This window comes from Sphaeramia orbicularis, chromosome 13 (assembly GCF_902148855.1).
Source record: "Sphaeramia orbicularis chromosome 13, fSphaOr1.1, whole genome shotgun sequence".
Lineage (NCBI taxonomy): Eukaryota > Metazoa > Chordata > Actinopteri > Kurtiformes > Apogonidae > Sphaeramia > Sphaeramia orbicularis.
Window position 1 is genome coordinate 3937421 of NC_043969.1, and position 23470 is coordinate 3960890.

General features: G+C 37.2%; 1 protein-coding gene across 2 annotated transcripts in view; it reads right to left on the reverse strand.

Annotated features, from left to right (window-relative positions):
* sorl1 (sortilin-related receptor, L(DLR class) A repeats containing) overlaps positions 1–23470 on the reverse strand; it is a 171000-nt gene that overhangs the window by 24077 nt on the left and 123453 nt on the right. For both annotated transcript variants that reach the window (XM_030151836.1, XM_030151835.1), the window contains exons 14-31: positions 20340–20526; positions 17700–17828; positions 17104–17189; positions 15744–15916; positions 15389–15520; positions 13754–13845; positions 12154–12400; positions 11876–12014; positions 9062–9235; positions 7617–7730; positions 7401–7523; positions 6596–6715; positions 6299–6424; positions 4177–4287; positions 3951–4082; positions 2148–2279; positions 1380–1514; positions 1122–1274 (exon numbers count right to left, since the gene is read on the reverse strand). In XM_030151836.1, coding sequence (XP_030007696.1) covers positions 1122–1274; positions 1380–1514; positions 2148–2279; positions 3951–4082; positions 4177–4287; positions 6299–6424; positions 6596–6715; positions 7401–7523; positions 7617–7730; positions 9062–9235; positions 11876–12014; positions 12154–12400; positions 13754–13845; positions 15389–15520; positions 15744–15916; positions 17104–17189; positions 17700–17828; positions 20340–20526 — 2505 coding nt within the window. The remainder of the gene's footprint in view (positions 1–1121; positions 1275–1379; positions 1515–2147; positions 2280–3950; positions 4083–4176; positions 4288–6298; positions 6425–6595; positions 6716–7400; positions 7524–7616; positions 7731–9061; positions 9236–11875; positions 12015–12153; positions 12401–13753; positions 13846–15388; positions 15521–15743; positions 15917–17103; positions 17190–17699; positions 17829–20339; positions 20527–23470) is intronic.

Here is a 23470-nt window from a genome sequence, read left to right on the forward strand (position 1 = left end):
AACTATCTTTATTCAGTTCTGCAAACAGAAGCCTTCTCTTGCTTAAAACTATACCACTTTACTCTTGCAAAACATAAATAGTGTAGCCCAGGTGAGGCTGACTACTTCAATTCCAACAGTAGGATTCATTCTTATGGGAATGTGATGGGAAAAGACTTTTTTAAATGCTGACTTGGAATTGAGACAGAACAGTGCTACTGCATTTTACTGTATACATCAATGAGAAGTTCAGTTGCTGCTTTAGTTACCACTTCATGGCTCAAGTGAGCAGGGAGTATTATTATGGCAGCTTTTCCAGTGATCTGTGTTTTATAAATTTTGTCAGAAAAAACAGGCACTACGGGTAAACAGAAACCTAGTGGAGAGGACTCCAACAGAGATTATGCCAGTGGTTTCCAAACTTTGTTGGCTCATGACCCCATTTTAACATCACAAATTTCTGGCGACCTCAGACATTCAAAACGGAGACTTGTTTTTGGCTAAAATTAATTTGTGTTTGATCATGTAATAGTTTGCTATACTATGTTACAAATAAACATTAATTTTAGTTGACATTTAGTCTATATAATGTATATTATTGTGGATGGAGGCAGAAAAGCCAGGTGTAGATTACTGCACAAAGTGAGAATTGGATTTTCCCTTGTCAGGATATGTACAGTCAGTCCAGCTTGGATTTACAAGGCTGACAATTAATACTGAACAAACAAGAACTCCAACTATGAATTATGAAAGAGCTGCAGCATCTGAAACTGACCACAATGAACATTTGACAGATAAACAGAACCACAGTGCTGCAGTTTCAGCTTCACAGTTTGTCATGTCTTTTATGGATTGGGATTGTCTCTCTCAACTCATCATATATTTTTTATTAGTAAGTTTTTATTTTATTTTTATCAATTAGCTACTAGAAATTTCAAGCGACCCCATTTGAATTCCTGGCAACCCCACGTGGGGTCCCAACCCCAAGGTTGAAAAACACTGGATTATGCTGTTCGAAGCTGGCCAATACCACTGTGAGGCAACATTATGAGTTTAATCTAATTGTCTCATCTTTCATTTAACTGCAGATTATATTACAGTAAAGGTTTCATCTGCAGTATAACCGAGAAAAAGGGCTGTACCTGTTGGACATCCAAGCTCATCGCTGCTATCAGGGCAGTCAGCGTAGCCGTCACACACCCAGGTGTTGATGATACAAGCTCCAGAGCCACAGTGAAAGCGGTTGGGGGCACACGTTGAGGGCCCAGGGGCCACAGTGTGAGGAGTGACCCCTCCTTTAAGTGAGATTATTCAAAAAATGTGGTTTTAGCAGATGAATCATGTCAATGGCAACGCCTGCTTAGGAGTCCTTTAGCTTTAAACAAGTGCAGTGTGTTTACCTGTGCACTGGGCCTCATCAGACCAGTCTCCACAGTCGTTCTCTCTGTCACATTTCCACCAAGTGGGAATACAGCGACCGTTCTTACACTCATACTGAAAATACCTGGAACAGCCTGGAACCTCAGTGGGAGCAGCTGTAACACACAGAGGATGAGGTGACATTAGATACAGCTCATATTTCACACCAAGCAGCAGAATCAATTAGCCTGTTTACATGCACGCTAATACTCCAATCATCCAATTTCTGGAGTTGTCAGATTATTAGTGATCATATAAACAGTATAATCTGATAAACTTTATCAGATAACAGCAGTAATCAGATTATGAGAAATCAGATTAATCCACCTGGATTTCTTCTCAATGTTCTGATGTCTTCATGCATGTATACAGGCTAATCAGATTTATTTTGTTCTTTTATATCTGTGCATGTGTAAAAACAATTAAAATAGTAGAAAATGGAAGTTACACGGCGAAAAGTGTGTGGAAGACAATAACAGGATGTGTGAATCTACCATCTGAAGCATCTAAATGGGGATTTTCGATTATCGCATTTCTGAAATGTAAGTAAACACATCAGATCTAATTATTACGATTATCTGATTACTCCCAGGTATCTGATTTTTATGGTCATGTAAATAGGCTCAATGGAACAGTGACTTTGTTTATTTAATACATGTGTATGTGAGTAACACTGTACATCAACACCATACATGGTTTCACTGTTAACACAGGTTTACTGTAAACACGCATTCATTCCTCTCCCTCACCGCAGTTGGCTTCATCAGAGTAATCCCCGCAGTCATCCATGCCATCACATTTCCATTCAAGGCTCACGCATACCCCGTTGGCACACTGGAAGGTGTAGGCATCACATACTTTGCTGAACTCAGATGGTGTGGCTGGGAAAACAACAGAGGGAAAAGGCTAGTGGGTCAAATTAAATCTTAATTGGGATTGGCAGACGAGCACTCAGAAAGAAAGAGGAACAGGACCAGACCCAGTGAATCACTTACTTCCCGATAAAAGAAAACTAATGACATACAATCAGCGCTGCAGTTACTGATTGTTGCTGGGGAAACAGTGTCAACACTGGCTGCTGATAGACAGGAATGCTTTACTGAGTCACCTTTAAAATGGGATTGTGCAAAAGCAGACCAATCAAATCATCCGCAGTATGTTTTGATGACTGAAATTAAGGAAATTCTGGTCTTCACTTGAAACAACATTTGCACTTTCAGGCTTTGAGGTTTGTACTATCAAACCTCTCTATGGATGGATGGGGTCCCACTCTTTTCTAGAGATTACTGTCAGTGATGATAAGCTGCTATAACACACAGGGACAGCACACACTAATATAAATCAATATGTTTCTCCACAGCTGTGGCTTGTCTTTACTTGGAATGACTAATGAGTGACTGAAATATTCTCTTCTATGTGGTTATAATGGTTTTGTTTTTATATTATTGTGTCACTGTATTTGATTTTGCTGCCTTTTTAAAAGACTTTATTGTAAGTGGCCTATTCTTGATAAGTGCTATGTAAATAAAACCATTAATACTATCACCAATTTTAACCTGGCCCCCTTTTGCTTATGAAAATTCTTAAATATGAGACATAAAGTTAGAGTTGACTTTGCTGGGATTATTAATTGTCAATGATGCTTATCAATTTATCACAACATACTTCAGCCTCTACCACAGTAGTCTAATATTTAGTGTAATCTCTACAATGAGGTTTTCATTTCTATGCAATTGAACCAACAAATAAACCCGTACAGATAAAACAGTCAGCAAAGACATCAACTATAAAAACTGGGACAAATATTTGACCATTTCAGCATTAGTCAACTATTTTCCAGAAGGTGTAGGAAGCCTGACAGAACTACCAAGTCCTGTTGCAATAGTGTCTAGATGTGCTTATAAAAATCCTTTTTATGTTTGAATGTTTGGTTTTCAAAGATTACAAGTGTTAGGAAAACGAGATGTACAAGCTGATGCACTCTGACACAAAGGTTCTAGCTGTGGTTGTCGTTTTTTATGATTTTGGGACCCACGTTCTCCAATGGTCATCAGGCAACAACCCATTATAGAATTCGAAGCAAGGAAACATTGCTTCCAAAATACGCTCACAAACATATGTTCAGTGTCATATGAGCTTATCTTAACAAATAAATGTACATATCAGCAGTCAGAGCACATATCTCTTAACAAGAAAGTAAAAATTGCAGCTGCACAACTGCGTTTGTATATAAAGTAAATACAGGTATAACTGGCTGTTTACACTCAATACACATTGTTATGTGAAAACACTGTTTCAGTTCTAAAGAGACTTCTGTCTTGATATTTTAGTTCTGACATCTCAACTTTGAGGTTTGACATAATCACGGCCATATTTGTACGGCATCTTGCCTGTAAGTGACAATAAAATCTAACATCTTTCAATCAAGCAAATAAGAAGCTTTCTTTTCTTTTTACTTAAGTTTAACCACAAACACTGTGACCCATTTGGAACAAGTCTGCCATTCATTTTTGGGTCACAACCCACCAGTTGAGAACATGAGTGCTTCTTACCACATCCTGCATACTCGGTGTCTTCATCGGATCCGTCTTCACAGTGTTTGACTCCATCACAAACCAGTGACTGAAACAGACACTGGGCTCTGTTCTTGCACACAAACTCCATGTAGCGGGTGCACAGGGGATCTATGGGTGACAAGAAGCACACTCACAATCTATTTACATACAAATGATTCACTACCAACCATATATTTAATACTCCTCAGCTGACATCACTCACCACAGTTGTGCTCATCAGCACCATCTGGACACTCTTGGATACCATTGCAGTGGGCTGTGATGGGCAGGCATGTATCATTGGAGCAGAGGAAGCCTTTACACCGAGTTCCCTCTGGAAACACACAGCACAGTATAAATACAAGTATTACTGCACATTTAACCAACATGAAACCAACATTTAACTAGAGAAGCAAGACAGAAGGAAATACATCTGAAACATGATGTGACAATATGACTTGTTAGCACAGACAAAGTCGTAATTCAAAAGTTAAAAGGACTTCAACTATCATGCATTTTTATCAATAGTCACACATGTGTTGGTCATACTGTGATATATTGGTCAAGTACAACCAGTTGAATAATGTTAATCAATGTTCTGGACGTACTTTAGTGTGTACTACCCTGGTACATCTGACCACTGACAAGTAAAGATGACAGTCAAGTTGATCATCGCTATGAAAGTCTACCTGTCAGTGGATGAAATGCATCAGGGTGCAAGTAAACATTTGGTCCTTGGCTGATGTGTTAGAAGAAGGCAAAAATAACACATGTAAAAATGTGACCAAACCCAATAGACTGGGTCAAGTATCTCCAAAACGACAGGTGTTTTTGGGTGTTCCTGGTCTGCAGTAGTTAGTACCCAGTGGACTAAAGAACGACAAACACACCCTGTCAAGTACCTGTGAGAACATAACATTACTATTCCCTGCCTAATATTCTGTAGGTCCCGCTTTTGCTGCCAAAACAGGTCTGACCTGGAATTACAGACTGGATTACCTGGATTTATTCTTTTAAACCAAAATAATGTTAAATGATATCTACAGTATGTTCCTATGTGGTGTCTACTACAATTCTACTTAGAGGTCCACATTCTTCTCCTAGTAGCACCGCAGTGCCTAAATCCATCTCACAGAGAGGTTTTCTTAGCATTAATAACGTTAATCTTTTTGGGAGTTCTGAAGGTATTTTATAATGCCAAATTATATCCTTTTTACAAACAGTTAAAACCAATATTTTAAATCATGTATTGGCTACCAAATACAACCTTACACAGAAAAAAAGAACATTAATAGCCAAAGGGTTGATCTGAACACATGCTTGCTTGATGTAGTTTGATCTATTTGTCATTTACCCATCATATTCCCCCAGTGAATCTTTGAGCACCTTGTAAACAGCATTCACACCACCATGCCCACATATGTAATACAAGACCAAATTATCTTTATACAGCTGCCCTCATATCTGATGAGAAGATAAATCTGCACCAGCACTGGCACTAACATCAACACATCATGGGCTTTATGTGCTGTGATGACTTTTTTGGTTGTTGTTATTTAACTAAAATCTGTGCATTTAAGCATCTATGGACCTAAGTTGTTGTAATTTTTAGGAAACAGGTCAAAAGAAACACTAGCTGAGTCTGCCCACTGATGGAGGCAACACACCATTTACAATTTTGCAATTAATAGACAACTTTTAAGCAGCTTATTTCTTGAGAAAAAAAAAGAAAAAAAAAACATGTCTCTGGGTTTTCTGTTATCTTCTCTCTACAGAATGGCAGAGAAATATTACCAGTTTTCCTATATCTTCAGCTTAGTTGCTGGGACTAAGTCAGAATAATAGGGGGAAAATGCTGCATTCAACAGGGGGTGTTGTGTAGTTATTGCTCCTAGCACCACAAACTCAAACAAGCGGTGCCAGGCACAACAAACCCCGCCCCTCGCACATATTGTTGCTTATTTTGGCATCAAACCAGCTGATGTCATCATGTCTATGAGTGTGCTGATGTCAGCATATCAACTGCCTCTATACATGTGCCAAGTTTGAAGCAAATTGAAACAAAAATGATGTTTTCATAGACGTGAAATTTCACCCATTGTAAGTGAATGGGGAAAAAAAGATTGGAAAATTCATAAAAAATATAAACTTGGACCTACTTTTCCCGAAATGTAAGGACATCTATTCTGGGTCACTGGCAATCTATAAACCCAATTTGGTATGAATTCAACCAACAGTTTTGCTGCTGAAATGTTAAAAACAAACAAAGAAACAAACAAACTGAACCAAAAACAATACCTTGCCTCCCCTTCGGGGGCCAGGGTAAAAATAAAGGATGTGCCTACCACAGTGCTGAGGGTCTTCATCTGAGCCATCCTGACAGTCGTCATCACCATCACACTTCCATCGCTGTGGGATGCAGTGACCAGTGTGACACTGGAAACTGCTGGCTTCACATGTATGATGGCCCACTGGAAATAAACAGAGACCATTTAAAAAGCTGAAGAGGCTGAATAGGGAGAGAAGTGGTGCAAAGGCGTCCAAGGGAAGTGTCAATCATTACCTATGTGACAGCAATTGGCATTTCAGTCGGTAAGTAAATATTTATGTTGGTATGGTGTAGTGATCAACACAGCTGGTACCTGTGCAGTTGGCCTCATCGGACCAGTCTCTGCAGTCATTGTCTCCATCACAGCGCCAGGCCTCACGGATACAAACACCTCTTGCACATGTGAACTCCCCTGGGCCACACTGGTGAGACTCTGCACAACAGAGTCAAAGAGTTTGTAAAAATGTTCTGGTTTTATGTCATTAATGACCTAAATAAGTGCTCTGTCCATGTTTCTAGTTTGATGCCAACAGGTGCTTAAAGCATCATTTCAAGTGTACAAACATGAGAGTCAGATGGATATTTACATATAACTCTCTGTATTATAATTTCAACTATATTGCAAAATATTCAACAATATCATTACAAAGAGATACAAAATAAAAAGAAAATCCCTATAGTTCTGGAAAACAAAATTAAAACACCACACAACATTTTAACACAAGGGGTAACCTAAAAATTAACAGGAATATGAATAGAATAAGAATCACCAAATATTGATTCTGAACTCAAGCTAAAGCATTGGTCTTTTGTTGTGAAAAAAAATAGTAACTTCATCCTCACATTATTCCTCCTCTGGAAAACACTGCATTATTTGTCATTTTCTCTACACAAATGCACAAGACAATTCTTTATTTTATTTATATCTGGAGCACAGTGGTATCTGACTCAAAGGGTCAGGTTCCTAAAGTTCAGCTGAAGGTCTGACTCCTGTACAATTGATTCCAATTCATTTATATCCTTTACTTTACAATGACCATTGTCTTCATTATTTTATCATACACAGAGACATAAATACATACATACAAAGACACACAACAACCAGAGGCCCATCTTACCACAGTGCTCTTCATCGCTGTTGTCCCCACAATCATCTTCATGGTCACATTTAAAGGCCAGTGGAATGCAGGAGCCTGAGGCCACACAGCGGAACTGGTTGGTCGGGTCACAGGTTGTAGTGGCTAGAAGTGGACAGGACACAGATATCACAGTGAACAAACATTTTTTTCTCTCAGTGAAAGCTGATTATTTATAAACAGAGACCAAGTACTTACGACACTCCTGTTCATCGCTCATGTCTCCACAGTCGTTGTCGCTGTCACACTTCCAGATACTACTGATGCACCGTCCGTTGGAACAGCGGTACTGGTTTGGCAAACAGCTGTGCTCTAATTGGTGGAAAAGAGAGACATGACACCACTAATTCATCAGATAGCATTCCAGAGATTAGAGTCCTGTGGTTTTGATGCAGGAGACCAATCTCCCCATAGAAGTGGGTGGTACTTTCACTGGAGGAGAATTCAACTAATTAAATAAAAGTCCATATATGACTTCCTATCAGTGCTCAATAGTAACTATATTGATATTTCTAATCATTTCCACGTAAAAAGTCATCAAAATATGGACCATAATAATAATAACAATACTAATAATAATAATATAAAAATTTAAAAATCTAAATATCTAAAAACTGTGAACAAACTTTGTAGACAAGGAAGCTACATATGAAATAAAATAATATGATGATATAATGTATATAATATGAAATTAATCCAACCAGTAGCTTCGTCAGAGAAGAAATTGCTAACGAAGATGATGACACCGGACACAGCGCATTCACAATAGCTCATGGCCTATCAGCTGGTGAGATAATGCATAATAGCATCAAATCACTTGGAATATGTTTCATATTTTAGTATCAGTAGGAATAATACTGTAGCAAATAAAATCAGTGTTGAAATAAAATCATGCACATGGTTGGGTTGATATAAGCAGAAATCCTGACAGTCATTGGCCGGGTATTCAGTAGTAAAACTGCTTGATTGGGCTCTTTAAAATCCAAACTGAGCCATTTTTCAATATGGGAACCGTGTACTTTGTAAATTTTGATTAATAATGTTTCATTTGCATCTCTTTCTAAGAGCTGCCTTTGTTTTGTCGTCTAATGCTGTAAGTTTTTTTGTTAAATTGAATGCGTTAATGAAACTATTTCACATCCTGACTTGCAGCATTATTATTCATAAATGTCATTATCTTCATTCAAACTTTTTCAGGTATTAGAAACTATTTTCATGGTTAAACTGACATCAAAAAGTAAAAAAAAAAAACAAAAAAACAAAAAAACAAAAAAAACAAAAAAACCAACAACTTTATTTTGACACAAGATTCAAGTTTTTCAAGAGATGCACTATTATGAAAACTTCTGCTTTTTTACCAAAGATGTACCAACTACAGATTTCCGAACTATAAACTAGATCCAACATCCAACATGCATGACAATAAAGTTTATTATAATCTATTCTAACATACAAGAAAGTCCACTTTTTGTGCTTGCAAACATACAGTATTTGTTAGCTTGTCTGAAAAATGGCAGATTTACCAAGCTTCCATTGGGAACCACTGTCCCAACTTCAATGTTTCTGTCACTATTTGTCAGATTTTTATTCAACCTACACAATGAAAAAATTCAAATTCCAAATGACAATGTGCTTTGTCTCACCAGTCTTGACACAAGTATTGTTTTGGAGCTGGTATCCCATGGGACACTGGCACTGCAGGTCTCCGTTGGGCATGGTTACAGTCGGGGCGCCATCTGGACAAACACATGTGTGCCGGTGTCCGGGCTGAGGCAGACAGAGCAGGCTACAGGGCTGGTCCACACAGGCGTTACGCCCTGAAAACATGAGTCCAACATCAACTGTCACAACTTCAGAAAGAGCTGCAGCAAAAAGTCTCAGCTGTAGGGACGGGAGATCATATTTTAATTAAAACTTTCTCATTTCTCATAATGGTGTCTAAAATTCAACCAAGATTAATACAATGTCTAAAAATCAGAAAAAATTTACTCACAATATGGCAATAGGGTGATCACATTTAACATGTAACTGACACCAAGGTATCTAGATATATGCCTGTAAAATATAGGCAATACAAACCAGAACTGAAACAATTAATCGCCTCGAATCGCTTAAAGGAATTACAATTTTCCTGAACTGAAGCTTTGGTTCCTTAAATTTGCTGCTGCTTAACATTGGTTCCACTGTTGTGTTTCACATGGACGCTTATTATGATGCACATGATGCCAGGATCAACACAAACAACATGAAGCGTAGCTCAGAAGAGAAAAGGACGAAAAGGCAGAAAATATCTATATGCTCACTTTTCTTCATTGGAACCATCACTTCTTTAAAGTTTTAAGCTTTCATGCAAACATTAAAAACATTTAGCTTGGTGTTGTATGTTAGTTCCATCTTAAGCTGTTGGTAAGTTAGTAAGTTGGACACGAATGTGTTGAAGAATGCAGTGCACATATCGTTTGTAGATGTCATTTGACTTGTCTGTTGTTGTTTATATGTATAGATATTTTTATAAATACTTTTATACTGCTGTTATTGTTGTTGGTATTTCCATATAGATCTTTTAAATTTTTCCTTTTACTTTTATACTTTTTGAGGTTCTTGTTTTAGCTGGTTCTGGAATAAAGGACAAGGTATTCGTCATTTATTGTTTTTTTCACATTTTTACTATTTTTTGCTTTTTCAAATAATCAGTTATTCAAATCACCGAAAATAATCGATCGATTGGTTAATCGATTACAAAATAATTGATAATCGATTATTTCCAACAGATGCAAAAGAAAATTGATCAGATTCAAAAGGCCAAACTGAGAGGAAACAGAGAGATTCTGTTGCGCATGTTTGGATGGGGAAAACTGAAACTAGTGCTTAATACAGACCTGATCAAAATCTTAAGACCAGTTGAAAAATAGCTAGAATTTACCTTTTGCACATTTGGATCTTAATGAGGTTTTAAGTAGAGCTACAATATACAAAAGCAAGAAGGGAGAGTGAGACAAAAAGCACTTTGAAAAAGTCATTTATTGAAAACAACAAGTAAACTGAAATAGGCTGTTTATCAGCTGATCAAAAGTTTAAGACCGCAGGCAATAAAAGCCAAAATCTGCTCAAAATTCTCATTTTCTGTCGGGCATTCACACGGTCATGCCCTCCTGATGGCTAAAGCTAAGAAGCTTTCTCTTCTTGAACGTGGTCGGATCGTCGAGCTGCATAAGCGAGGCCTCTCGCAGCATGCCATAGCTGCTGAGGTTGGACGCAGTAAGTTTTTGACAGATCCTGAGCATTATGGAACAAAAAAGTCAAGTGGTAGACCCAAAAAAATTACACCTGCGCTGAGCCGGAGGATCCGATTGACTGTCCGTCAAGACACAGGGCGGTCCTCGACCCAAATTAAGGCCCTTACTGGTGCCGACTGCAGAACAATAACCATCAGATGGCATCTGCGGGAAAAGGGTTTCAAAAACAAAAAAACAATTCAAAGACCTCGTCTCCTACAACGCCACAAAACTGCCCGTTTAGACTTTGCCAGGGAGCATCAAACATGGGACACTGAAAGGTGGAAAAAAGTTTATTCTCTGATGAGAAAAAATTTAACCTTGATGGTCCAGATGGCTTCCAACGTTACTGGCATGACAAGGAGGGGGCACAGTGGAGGGGGGTCCATCATGATCTGGGGTGCTTTTTCATTCAGTGGAACACTGGAGCTTCAGGTGGTGCAGGGTCGTCAAACGGCGGCTGGTTACGTGCAGATGTTGCAGCGGGCATCCCTCATGACTGAGGGCCCTCGTCTGTGTGGTAACAGCTGGGTTTAAAAACAGGACAACGCTGCAGTTCACAATGCTCGCTTGATGAAGGACTTCTTCAGGGAGAATAACATCACTCTTTTGGACCATCCTGCATGTTCCCCTGATTTAAATCCCATAGAGAACATTTGGGGATGGATGGCAAGGGAAGTTTATAAAAATGGCCATCAGTTCCACACAGTTGATGCCCTTCGTGAAGCCATCTTCACCACTTGGAGCAATGTTCCCACCAGCCTCCTGGAAACACTCGCATCAAGCATGCCCAAACGAATTTTTGAAGTGATTAACAAGAACGGTGGAGCTACTCGTTACTGAGTCCTACTGAGAAAATTTTTTGTTCTGGTTTGGAGAGTTTTTTGTAATTTTCTGAGCAATGGTCTTAAACTTTTGATCAGCTGATAAACAGCCTATTTCAGTTTACTTGTTGTTTTCAATAAATTACTTTTTCAAAGTGCTTTTTGTCTCACTCCCCCTTCTAGCTTTTGTATATTGTAGCTCTACTTAAAACCTCATTAAGATCCAAATGTGCAAACGGTAAATTCTAGCTATTTTTCAACTGGTCTTAAGATTTTGATCAGGTCTGTATTATGCACATAAGACATTTAGAAGGCAGTTGTGATTTCAGGTTCCTATGTCTTTAAATGTGTTCCTCACCTCTGTTCTTCCCTTTATAAAAGATCTTGAGATCCATGACTCCTGTCAGCCTGCCAACAATCAGCTCATTACTCTGGGAGCCAGCTTTTGGAGCTTTGAAGATGCCCATTCTAGACCAGTCGTCCCAGTACAAATCATTCTGGGAACAAAATATGAGTTAGCTGAGGGGGCTTCTCTTACTGAGGATTGCAGAGGTAAAAGGTTTTATACATTTATTTACCTTCCAGGTTATATATGAGATAAAAAAAACAATACATAGACACTACATTTGGACTCACTTTGAAGACGGCTATGGCGTATGGATGTGGCAGCCCTTCCATGAGAACACTACGCTGGCCTCCGGAGAAGTCAGCCCTCTCGATGCGGTCACTGTAGGCTTCAGTCCAGTAAAGCCAGTTGTCATCAGCTGTGATCCCGTTGGGCCAGCGGACGCCTTCTGACACAATGCAGGACACGTTGGTCCCATCCATGTAGCTGCGGTAAACGCCGGCTGCTCGGTCGCCCCAGTCGGTCCAAAACATCAGACTACAGGACGTTTGTAGAGGGGAAACAGGAGTTTATTTGTCATGTGCGTTCAGGGTACAAGTACCATGGCAATGAAACACAGTGTGCCCTGGCTCTCTCTCCGCCCAATATTGAAAAATAAATAACAAACAAATAACAATAACAATCACAGCAGCAATAAAAAATACTTAACAATAAATAGCTCTAGTCCTCCTATTGTAATATAGAAACACTAAATAAATAAATACAATTATAAAAACTGAAAGTTAGGCTGCAGGTTCCCAGCTACCTCCTTCTGGCTGAGATGCTGTTCAGCAGCTGTATAGTCTGAGTAAAAAAACTGTCTCTGAAGGATCAGTTCAACTCGAATTTAATTGTTGGTATAGGAAACAGTGAGACACGAGGGAGAGTCAAAAAGGTCTCAGACAAATGTAAAAGACAGCTCTAGCCATTCTACAAAGATGGAATCTACCAATGGAAACATATATTGCAAAAGTGTTCAGACTCCAATGGAGCTTATGTAGAAAAATTATTCTGTTATTTTGATAAATAAAGTTTTTTTCTACATTTGTCTGGTACTTTTTTTTTTTTTTTAAGATTGGATTAGATTATATGACACTTTTTTGATCCCACAATAGAGAATTTCACTGGCCACGGCAGCAACAGAATAAAGTGCAAGAAAAAAATGTGCAGCATAAAGAAGTGCAAAAGACAAACAATAATAATAATAATAATAATAATAATAATAACAATAATAACAGTAAGTAATAAAAACTCTATAAATATTTACATAAGAGTAGAATTGCAATACTTGTGTTGTACAGTCTGACAGTGGTGGAGATGACTAGAAACAATGCAGTTTTGACCAGAAAAACAGAAGAATAATTAGATATAATAACAAAAAAAAAAAAAAAAATCTTGAAAAAGAAACCGCCTGTTGTAAAAGTCCTGTTTGGCCTTTATAATAAGACACAGGAGAGAAAGAGCAAGCAAGTGCAGTGAAGCAAACAAAAATTCATTCTCTGACCCAAACAAAAAGGGAATAGCAGAAACACAGCGTCATCAAGGGAACAAATGAACATTGTAGCGTGGTAGGTTTGTTAATAGGATAAGCTTGTTTTGAATAAAAGGAGAAGAAGCTCTACAGAAGTGAAACCAACTATGTTTTACTGCACACAAGCATTGGGCATTAATATCAAATAGAGATCTGAAAAGAGAGAACAGATCTGTCTGGTCCTCACTTCCCCTTCTTGTCAGACAGCATTACTGTACGGTCACAGTCATTAAGCAAGTACATGTGAAGGTTAAAAATCTCAGTCCTTAATTTTCAATGTGGGTCTCTTTAGTGGAAAAAAAGAGGTTTATATGTATTACCTGTCCCCAGGGAGCAGAACCAGGGCTCTGGGATGTTCCAGGATGGAGGAGTTGAGCAGGGTGTGACGGAGGTCCCCGTCAGGATTAGAAACCTTTAGATGAAACAATGATTAGAGGCGTTCATAAGTCTGACTGGTTCATTAAGCAAAGCCAGACAATATTTACAGGAGTTATTTGATGAGAAAGACATTCAGCACTGTTAGAGTTCAATATAAAAGGCCTGAATAAAAATAAAACATAAAAAAGAGGTGGGTGACAAAAAACAAAAAAAAATAAAATCATTTTATTCAAACAGTATTAACGATTAGAGAGTGTAATACTTCTTCATGTCTAATAATGGCTGATATCAATAACAATGTTAGGTGATCTGTTAGACTAGTAGCAATGCAAAAGGAACCAAGATACATGCACGAGGAGGACAGAAATTTAAGGAAAATTAACTATTAGCACCATATTGTCACCTTCATCAAAAAAGTCAACTTTTCACTTATTATTAGGCATGACTTTTTAGCCTACATCATCAGATACTCAATTTCTAGTTAAGTTTTTGTGTTTCCTGAAAATTTTCAAAACAATGACTGATAATGCTGACAATGATATTTAATAGCATGAAATATAAATGAATGAAAAATAAGCACAGAATACATAAGAAACACACAGTCCCACTTTGCAACATTTTAATGACAGATAACGCCATTGTAATATGATAATGTAAACCTCAAAAAATCCCAATGTTCTCAGAGCGTCTGCTGTCTGCTTATACTGATCATTCTCTCTCTCTCTCTTTCTGTGCGTGTGTGTCTATCTATCTATCTATCTATCTATCTATCTATCTATATCTATGTATATATATATGTATATATATATATATATATATATATATATATATATATTTATATATATATAGGGTTACTGTGGATAAATTTTGATTAATTACAATTAAATAGACAACTTGAAACAAAACAACTGCAACCAACTGTTCCATCTTGTTTTTTTGTTGTCCTCATATTTCCATCCAGAGGGCCAACATACTGTTTAGAGTCTTCCATCTTTATGGGTTGGTTCTGCTGCCTGTCAATCCCGGATCAACTGCCCATTTGTTCATGCGTGATGGTAACTTTACTTGGACAAACTGACCCAAATGCATTGGCAGACATGTTCAGAGTCATTCTGTGCTGCAGATGGGTTAATTGCATTAAAATTCTTGATCAAATTAATCATGACAATGTATTAATCCATTTTAATATGTTAATTTTGCGTGTGTGTGTGTGCATATATATATATATATATATATGTGTGTGTGTGTGTGTGTGTGTGTGTGTGTGTGATATTTGTGCAAACTTTTCTTGAGGTTTGTCATTCCAGTGCATTTTCCATTATATTTTGTTCAAAATCTCTACAAGGATCATATCATTTACTATGATTAGCTTTTTTCCAGTCCTAGACTGGACTAATACCATAAGTGAATATGAGATTTGCATTCCCTTACCTCATCCTACACAGCTCCTTCCTTATTCTTTGATTTAGGAGTCTATGACTCCCCAGTGAGAAACACATCTGGATCTTGTAGTAGTAATAATGCCAAATACAAACAGGCATAAACATATACATGCAAATACAGAGCCATCTATATACCTCAATCTTCTGAGCTCCTGCATCAACCCAATACAGCAGTCGACTGATGGGGTCAAAGGTCAGGGCTTCCACATTCTGCAGGTCTTTCCTCACTACGATCTCTTGGCCCGTGCTGCCATTCAGACACAGACGCTGCAGGAAACAAGTAGGACGCAGAGATAGCACAGTGGATCAAATTCTTACAGTTTATCAAATTGGGTTAAACATTTGGCAGTTAACATGTGGACACCAGCCAGTTTATTCAACTAGATCCTGATGGCATATGAATGAGCTCTGACACTGTGACAAACTCTTACTCTGGTCAAAGAAAACTGAGTGCAGGAATAGCTGTGTGCCAGTCGAGTTACTCACTAACCTGTATGGTGTCCAGTGAGATGTCAGCCCAGTACAGGCAGTTCCTGTCATAATCGAAGTCCAGAGCCACCGCCTCCCTGAGGCCGGCCAGAGGCAATGCCTGGTCGTTGCCTGTGGCCAGGTCGTATCGGTGGATGGAGTTCCTCACCGCATACAGGATGAACTCATTACTCTCTGAAAGAGCACGGGAGGAATGACTGGTCTGATTACATGATAATGTTTGTGGGGAAAGTGCTGAAAATATTACTACAAATTTCAGGCCATTTTTTCCCAGATACATTTACAAACCTTTTGTTTGTCAGAAAGCACAGAATACAGTAGAGCATCTTTGTTTCAGATCTTAGTTTCAGACTTTCATCTCAACAACTATTAAATCTCTATGTTTAAAACCACACTGTTAGCAGACATCATCAGTAAAACCTTCACAGTGGTTCAAGGTAATTAAACAAAGTGACATGTATCATCAATGAGAGAGAATGGTAAGTCAAATTTATCAAGCGATAAATAGTAAAAGCATAAAACTGCTCTTAAGTGATCACAGGATTACAAAACATACGTGTTCAGAGATGAAACACCCAATTCTGAATTTCACAGCCTAATATGTTCATAATATATACATTTGGAACCAAAAAACCAAGAGCTACCTAACATAAAAAAGCACTTACGCAGAACACTGAGAGATGTCACATTGTAAAAGACCTTTTGGACATAAAATATCCCCACAACATCATTTTATATTATTATAGAATTGTGTTTCACATTTAGCAATTTGAACAATTTTGAGTCATGGACAAAAACGTATTTTCTTCAAACTGAGTCATAGCTCTTGAAGGCACAGAGGCATAAAACAGGAATTTCCAGGGGCAAGATGATTTGTGAAAACATACAACCATTTTCAGTTTGCTTCTATTCAGCAGTATCTCTGATACAAAGTATGCAATGGTTCATAAATGACTCATCATCATAAAAAAAGCTGAAACTGAAAGCTTAAGCTGAAACAGACTGCTTCAGCAGTTCATTGGATGTATTATTAACCCTGAGTAAGTCAAAACACAGCTTTGGGAACAACAAACTAGGATTTTCTATAAAAATTCAATAAGAGTCCTTAATAAAAATTTTGCAAAGTTTGTTTTTGGAATACTCCTTATTTCCAAACTGCAGATATTAAAAAAAAAAACTTGGATTTTTGCAGTTTATTAAACTTGGGTTTTTGTTGCAGTTTATTATCTCTTTACTACATTTGTAAATCAAGCTACTCATCTGGCTATCGCCATATTTTTGCCCATAATTATTTCAATGTTGGATATAAGCTGAGGCAGACTTAAAGACAAAGGGTCTAATTCTATACTTTTAATGCTAACCTCCAACAGGACAAGGCAGCATCTCTCCATCCAGTCGGGCCTCCACATCTCCTCCACTACAGCTGTCACCGGGCACCTTCCTGTATCTGCAGCATCATCAAAACAGGACAACGTTTCATGGCTTGGTCATTTGGTGGTGCTCTTACTAAACAAATCTATGTGCTAAAACATCAACTCTCTCTCCAGGACAATGAAGCTTGGCAAGTAGTAGGCTATATCAAAACAATTCAGGTTTTAGTGCAGCTCTAGTTAGTGCCACATTGTGAGTAGATAAACTGCCCCTTTTACTTTGATCTTGGGTTCATAATGTGCAGTTTTTACATCAACAGCACATGTTAAAAAACCCTGCCACATACATTCGTAAGGATATGACTTGAATGACTAGAAGTTAATGACATGCCAGTTAAAAGACTCATAACATGGAAATATTTGACAAACCTGACATCCATCTCTGTAAAACTAGCATAACTTGTCTCATGAAAATGTAAATTGGAGTCTGGCAGTGCTGCTGACGCTGACATTATGCAAATGAAGCACACAAAACAATCCCAGGCTGCACATTTCAGCCCTGTAACATCAGGTAATAGCGGTCTTACCCTTTGCTGCGGCGATAGGTGGTACCGACAGGACATGGAACTGGAGGAGCGTAGAGGTCGCCCGAAAACTCAGGGTCGGGCACACACACCTGAAGAGACAAGTCTTCACTCAGCTTGAAGCCATAGTCGCTGTGTCAAAACAGGCAAAGGAGAAGAGGAAGACAATACGGGAGAAAAAGAGAAGAAGAGGAAAAAAACAGCTAGTTAGCTTCTGTCCTCTGATTAATGGTAGCTCCTGATGTGCATTTTAAAATGGACTCATTATGACTTATGATGGGAGATCGAGGAGCAAAAAAAATATGCAGAGTGGGCTATGACTTAAGTATTTGTTTGCTTGAAGTGAAATTTAATTAAGGGTCAGATATCAGCCAGTGGTGGTGATTACATGGACAATTTTTTTCTCAGCATGATTGAAATCATTGTGATTAACAACTGAGCTGAAATCAGAGGGAAAATATGAAAAAATAGTCCTTCCTTCTACAGCTCTCTCCTCTCAGTCCACATCAAAAGACTAAATATTAACACCAATGAACCGATTCTGGAAAAGTAAAGCCAGTAGAGCAGCAGATTTACATCTGAGTAACAGTAATTGGTAATAACAGGGGTCAGTCATGTATTTAGCCCACTACTACTCCGAAAACACCTACTATAAGAAAAAGTCTGTGTCCTTGGGTAGATTTACTTATAATTCACATATCCTCTCAAACCACCTGAATTCTAACATACTGCTAGGTAACTGTGGCTTTTCCAACACTGCAGTTTTAACTGTTCACACTGACACTATATAAAGTCATACTCAATAATGTATATTAATGTGCATTGCAAGGCATTCAACCATTTCATGCATTAATTTCTACGGTGGTATTTTTGACATTAAACATATCCAATTGGATTTCTTGAATAACTTACTTCTTCATCGTATATATATATATATATATATATATATATATATATATATATATATATACACACACACACACACACACACACACACACACACACACACAGGGTGGGGAAGCAAAATTTACAATATTTTGAGGCAGGGATTGAAAGACAGTGTATGACCAATGAGTTTATTGAAAGTCATGAGAATTTATTTGTCACAAGAAAATTGACATAATAGAAAATGTTTTTATTCTATGTGTCCTCCTTCTTTCTCAATAACTGCCTTCACACGCTTCCTGAAACTTGCGCAAGTGTTCCTTAAATATTCAGGTGACAACTTCTCCCATTCTTCTTTAATAGTATCTTCAGGACTTTCTCGTAATAGTTTTGCTCATAGTCATTCTCTTCTTTCCATTATAAACAGTCTTTATGGACACTCCAACTATTTTTGAAATCTCCTTTGGTGTGACAAGTGCATTCAGCAAATCACACACTCTTTGATGTTTGGTTTCCTGATTACTCATATGGGCAAAAGTTTCTGAAAAGGTATGGATAATAGTGTTAGGTATGATTATGACATCAATATATGTTTGGTTTCAAAACAATTGACGTAGTGCCTGCTGAGAAAAAACAACGAAATGTTCATTGTAAATTTTGCTTCCCCACCCTGTATGTATGTGTGTGTATATATATATATATATATATATATATATATATATATATATATATATATATATATATATACACACACATATAATTTCTGTGTAAAATGTAACTGTCCACTGTAGTGAATGTCATGAATCAGTGATTATATTCTTGGAAACTTGGAAACAAAATGACAAAAACCGTAAGTTAGATTTAACTGTGAACAAACTATTACCTATACTGTAGCTTATTAGAGAATTTTTTGTAACCACGTGTTTTGGATTCATTAAACAATATATCAGGATAAGACTTGACTTATCACACAGTGGGAGTATTCAAGTGTCACAGCAGTATTTACAGAAAAGTGAGCAAAACAAATATTGTAAAATGCAACAACTAAAAGTTGGAGTCATTACTGCAAATAATGTAGCTTTAATTAAAAACTGAACAACTGTCCACTGCAGTAATGTCATATATGAAATGACATGCATCAACCAGTTCTACCTGCTAAAAAATCTCTAATCTGCAGAAAAATCACAAAAGAAGAAGAATAGTTCAGTAGATTCTAGCTTGTTCCTCTTCTCCAACTTTTGACCATCAAGCTTTTCAACAATCCGTAAATTGCTCTGATTCAGATTTGTTTTTCTACCGCCATATTTCAGTCCCTCAAGTGACCAGACAATAACCTCACAGGAGCACCATGCACCGAAAGAACACATTTAGTTCTTCTCAACATATTAAGTGTTTACATGGCTATTGGGTGCTTCTTTTTTTCTACTGGATTAATTATGTCATTATCCAAGTCTCGTGGTGGCTGAATGAGGCTTTTTTATTCTGACTAGGTGATTATTATTAGAATATTAAGGCGTAGGTCAAAGCAGCTCATGCTCATAACAGGCATCATCAACACATTAAACCACTGAAATCCATTTTCATTTCTAGCTGCATTCAGGTGAACATATTTTAGATCAAAGGTAATTTTATTGAAAAACAAACGCAATCATGTACTAGTCCCTGCTGAGTTTCTTGGCTCTCCAGGTTTCTATTTCATAACACTAACAACAGACACTGATGAAACACACAATACTGGACCTTGTGTGCAGTGTTTACCATTCATAGTCCTGTCGGGTGCAGGAGCAGTTGGAGATGGTGACGGGTCGGTCGAAGTCCTCTCCATTGAAACATGTAGCGTGTGGAGCCCTCCTCTTAAACGTTATCTCTCTTCCTAACAGACACTCGTTTCCATGTTCATCTGATGGAGACCAGCGCTTGTAGTCAGCCTCAGAACAGGGCACACCTGGAGGACAGAAACCGGAAAAATAAATAACGCATACTTACACTGATATGGGACTCAAAGCTACTTTTTTCTCAATTCATTAGTTTTCCATTCACCATTCACCTTTAGTATTGCAGTGAGCTTACAAATGATAAAACTTTTGCTCTCAGGTAAATTTTTTTTCTTGTTTAGTCTGGTGTGACTGTAACATATACATACACTTAACCTAAATCATACTGCTTGCTCAGGATCCTGACTGTGAAGCAACTAATGTAGCTGTGTTTGTATATTGCATTTATGTCCAACACCATATTTCAGAAATATGTTTTAACACATATTTTTCGGGGACATTCTTTCTATATTTTTTTATGATACTGTGACTCACTGATATACAGGGTGGGGAAGCAAAATTTACAATATTTTGAGGCAGGGATTGAAAGACAGTGTATGACCAATTAGTTTATTGAAAGTCATGAGAATTTATTTGCCACAAGAAAATTGACATAATAGAAAATGTTTTTATTCTATGTGTCCTCCTTCTTTCTCAATAACTGCCTTCACACGCTTCCTGAAACTTGCGCAAGTGTTCCTCAAATATTCGGGTGACAACTTCTCCCATTCTTCTTTAATAGTATCTTCCAGACTTTCTGGTAATAGTTTTGCTCATAGTCATTCTCTTCTTTCCATTATAAACAGTCTTTATGGACACTCCAACTAGTTTTGACATCTCCTTTGGTGTGACGAGTGCATTCAGCAAATCACACTCTTTGACGTTTGCTTTCCTGATTACTCATATGGGCAAAAGTTTCTGAAAAGGTATGGATAATAGTGTTAGGTATGATTATGACATCAATACATGTTTGGTTTCAAAACAATTGACGTAGTGCCTGCTGAGAAAAAACAACTAAATGTTCATTGTGAATTTTGCTTCCCCACCCTGTAGTTTCAACAAAGTAAAATTCAGCTAATTAAAAATGGTCAAATATAGATTTGAGCATTGTTAGCTCATGTTGCTAAATGGTAACCAGCCTGCAAAGTACAATGTTTAACTAGAAACCTTAGGACATTATACATCATAACAACTTGCATGTAATTTACTGCTCACTTACACATCCTTGCATAATTTAGTGAGTAGAATTATGGGTGTGAATCTTCAAATTGACTAAAAAGATTTACTGCACAAACAGGTCATACATTAATTATCAAAAAGGCTTGTTATTATGGAAGTACTAATTTGTAGTCATGTTATGAAATTTAATGAAATGTAATCCGGTAAATATGGTCAGAGAGGAACTTGCAAATTTATGGTACAAACACCCATTTCAGCGAGGAGCCCTTTTGTTTCTAAGTGGTATTTATCAGTGTTGCATCCTATTTTATAAGTAAATCCAACATAAAACTTTGAAACATTACTACAACTGAGAATGAAATAGGACTAGAGAACATAGATTATAAAACAGACACAACTGTAGGAATTCCAAACAACACAACAGTATAGGAATGCTAAAATAATAGCAAAAAAGATCAATAAAACAGATGATAAATATTTTTTTTTAGATGTTTTTGCATAAATGTTTGATTTGACCCCATAAAGAATCCAGTAAGAAGGAACATGACTGCTGTTTATTGTAGTCAGTCATTAACATTAAACTCAGCTCTGTTTCTCATTTGTGTTGCAGTAGCTAACAAAGAGAAATAAATGAATGCTCTTGCATTGATCCCTGTTAAGGCTTTTGATATTGTACATATAATCTATTTAAGTACATCACAGAAATTTACAAAAGGTAAATCATTCACTCCTTGCTGAAAGTGTACTAGTGAGTTCTGACTGGGTGAGATACTGGAGTTCATAAAACTGAGATTTCAAGTAAAACAAATATTAATAACTCATCTGTGAGGGGTTTATGTTTTGAACATATAACCAATTATTAGAGACAGCCAAAACTGGTTGATTAATATATGTATTGTAATTAGCAAATTAAGCTAACAGGCTCCAAACTACTATGAAATTGTTTCCATACAAATTTAACAAGCCAACACAAATTCACTACTACATAAGTGTTGTATTTAACAGCAGTAGAAGAAGGATTCTTCAATTAGCTGATTAGTAAAACTATTAATACTCTAAAAATTCCCAACTACATGTAAATGTTCTGTATCCATACCCAAGTCTGATTAAAAGTACGCATTATCAACTAATAGTTAACAGCAGTAAAAGTCTAAATAGTCATTGTTCAGTAACATGGTGCCTGTCAGTGTTTTATTGTTACATAAACTATAATGTGAAACATCACTAAAGCGGTCTGATAAATGCAGGCAACTAAATGTGTTAATATGTAATGTTAACCATCTACAGCATCGCAACTATTAGACAAGGAACATGAACATACAAATAACCTATTCATTTTCATGTAAAGGTAGCAGTAGGCCTGTAACGGTACACAAAATTTTTGGTTCGGTACGTTTTCGGTTTTCAAAGCCACGGTTTGTTTTCTTTTTCGGTTCAGAACGGGAAGAAAGAAAACCCCTCAAAATGTCTATTAATGCATTTATGAATTTTTTAACATTTTTCCCCCAATTTTTGGAGACAATAGAATATAGACAAACAGGAATAATACAATTCTGCTGCTACAAATCAAATAGAAAATAAAATTAATTATTAATATTACTAAATGTATTTTAAACATTAGTATTGCACTTTTCCCTGAAAGGTAGTTTCGAACAAACAAGAAAAATCTAATCACCGTTCTGTCAGTTCACATTCTGCAGAAAAATAACAAAAAAAATTCCACATGAAGTGCAACATTAACAAGAGGGTAAACTGGTATTCTGTTGAAACAAGCTGAAGAGCAACACTGACAACACAATGAACCAAATTATTTATTTTAGGACAGAGAACAAACTGTTTAGGCCACTGTGTGTATTTGTGTGTGCCTGTGTGCACGGGGTATTTTTTTTTTTTTTT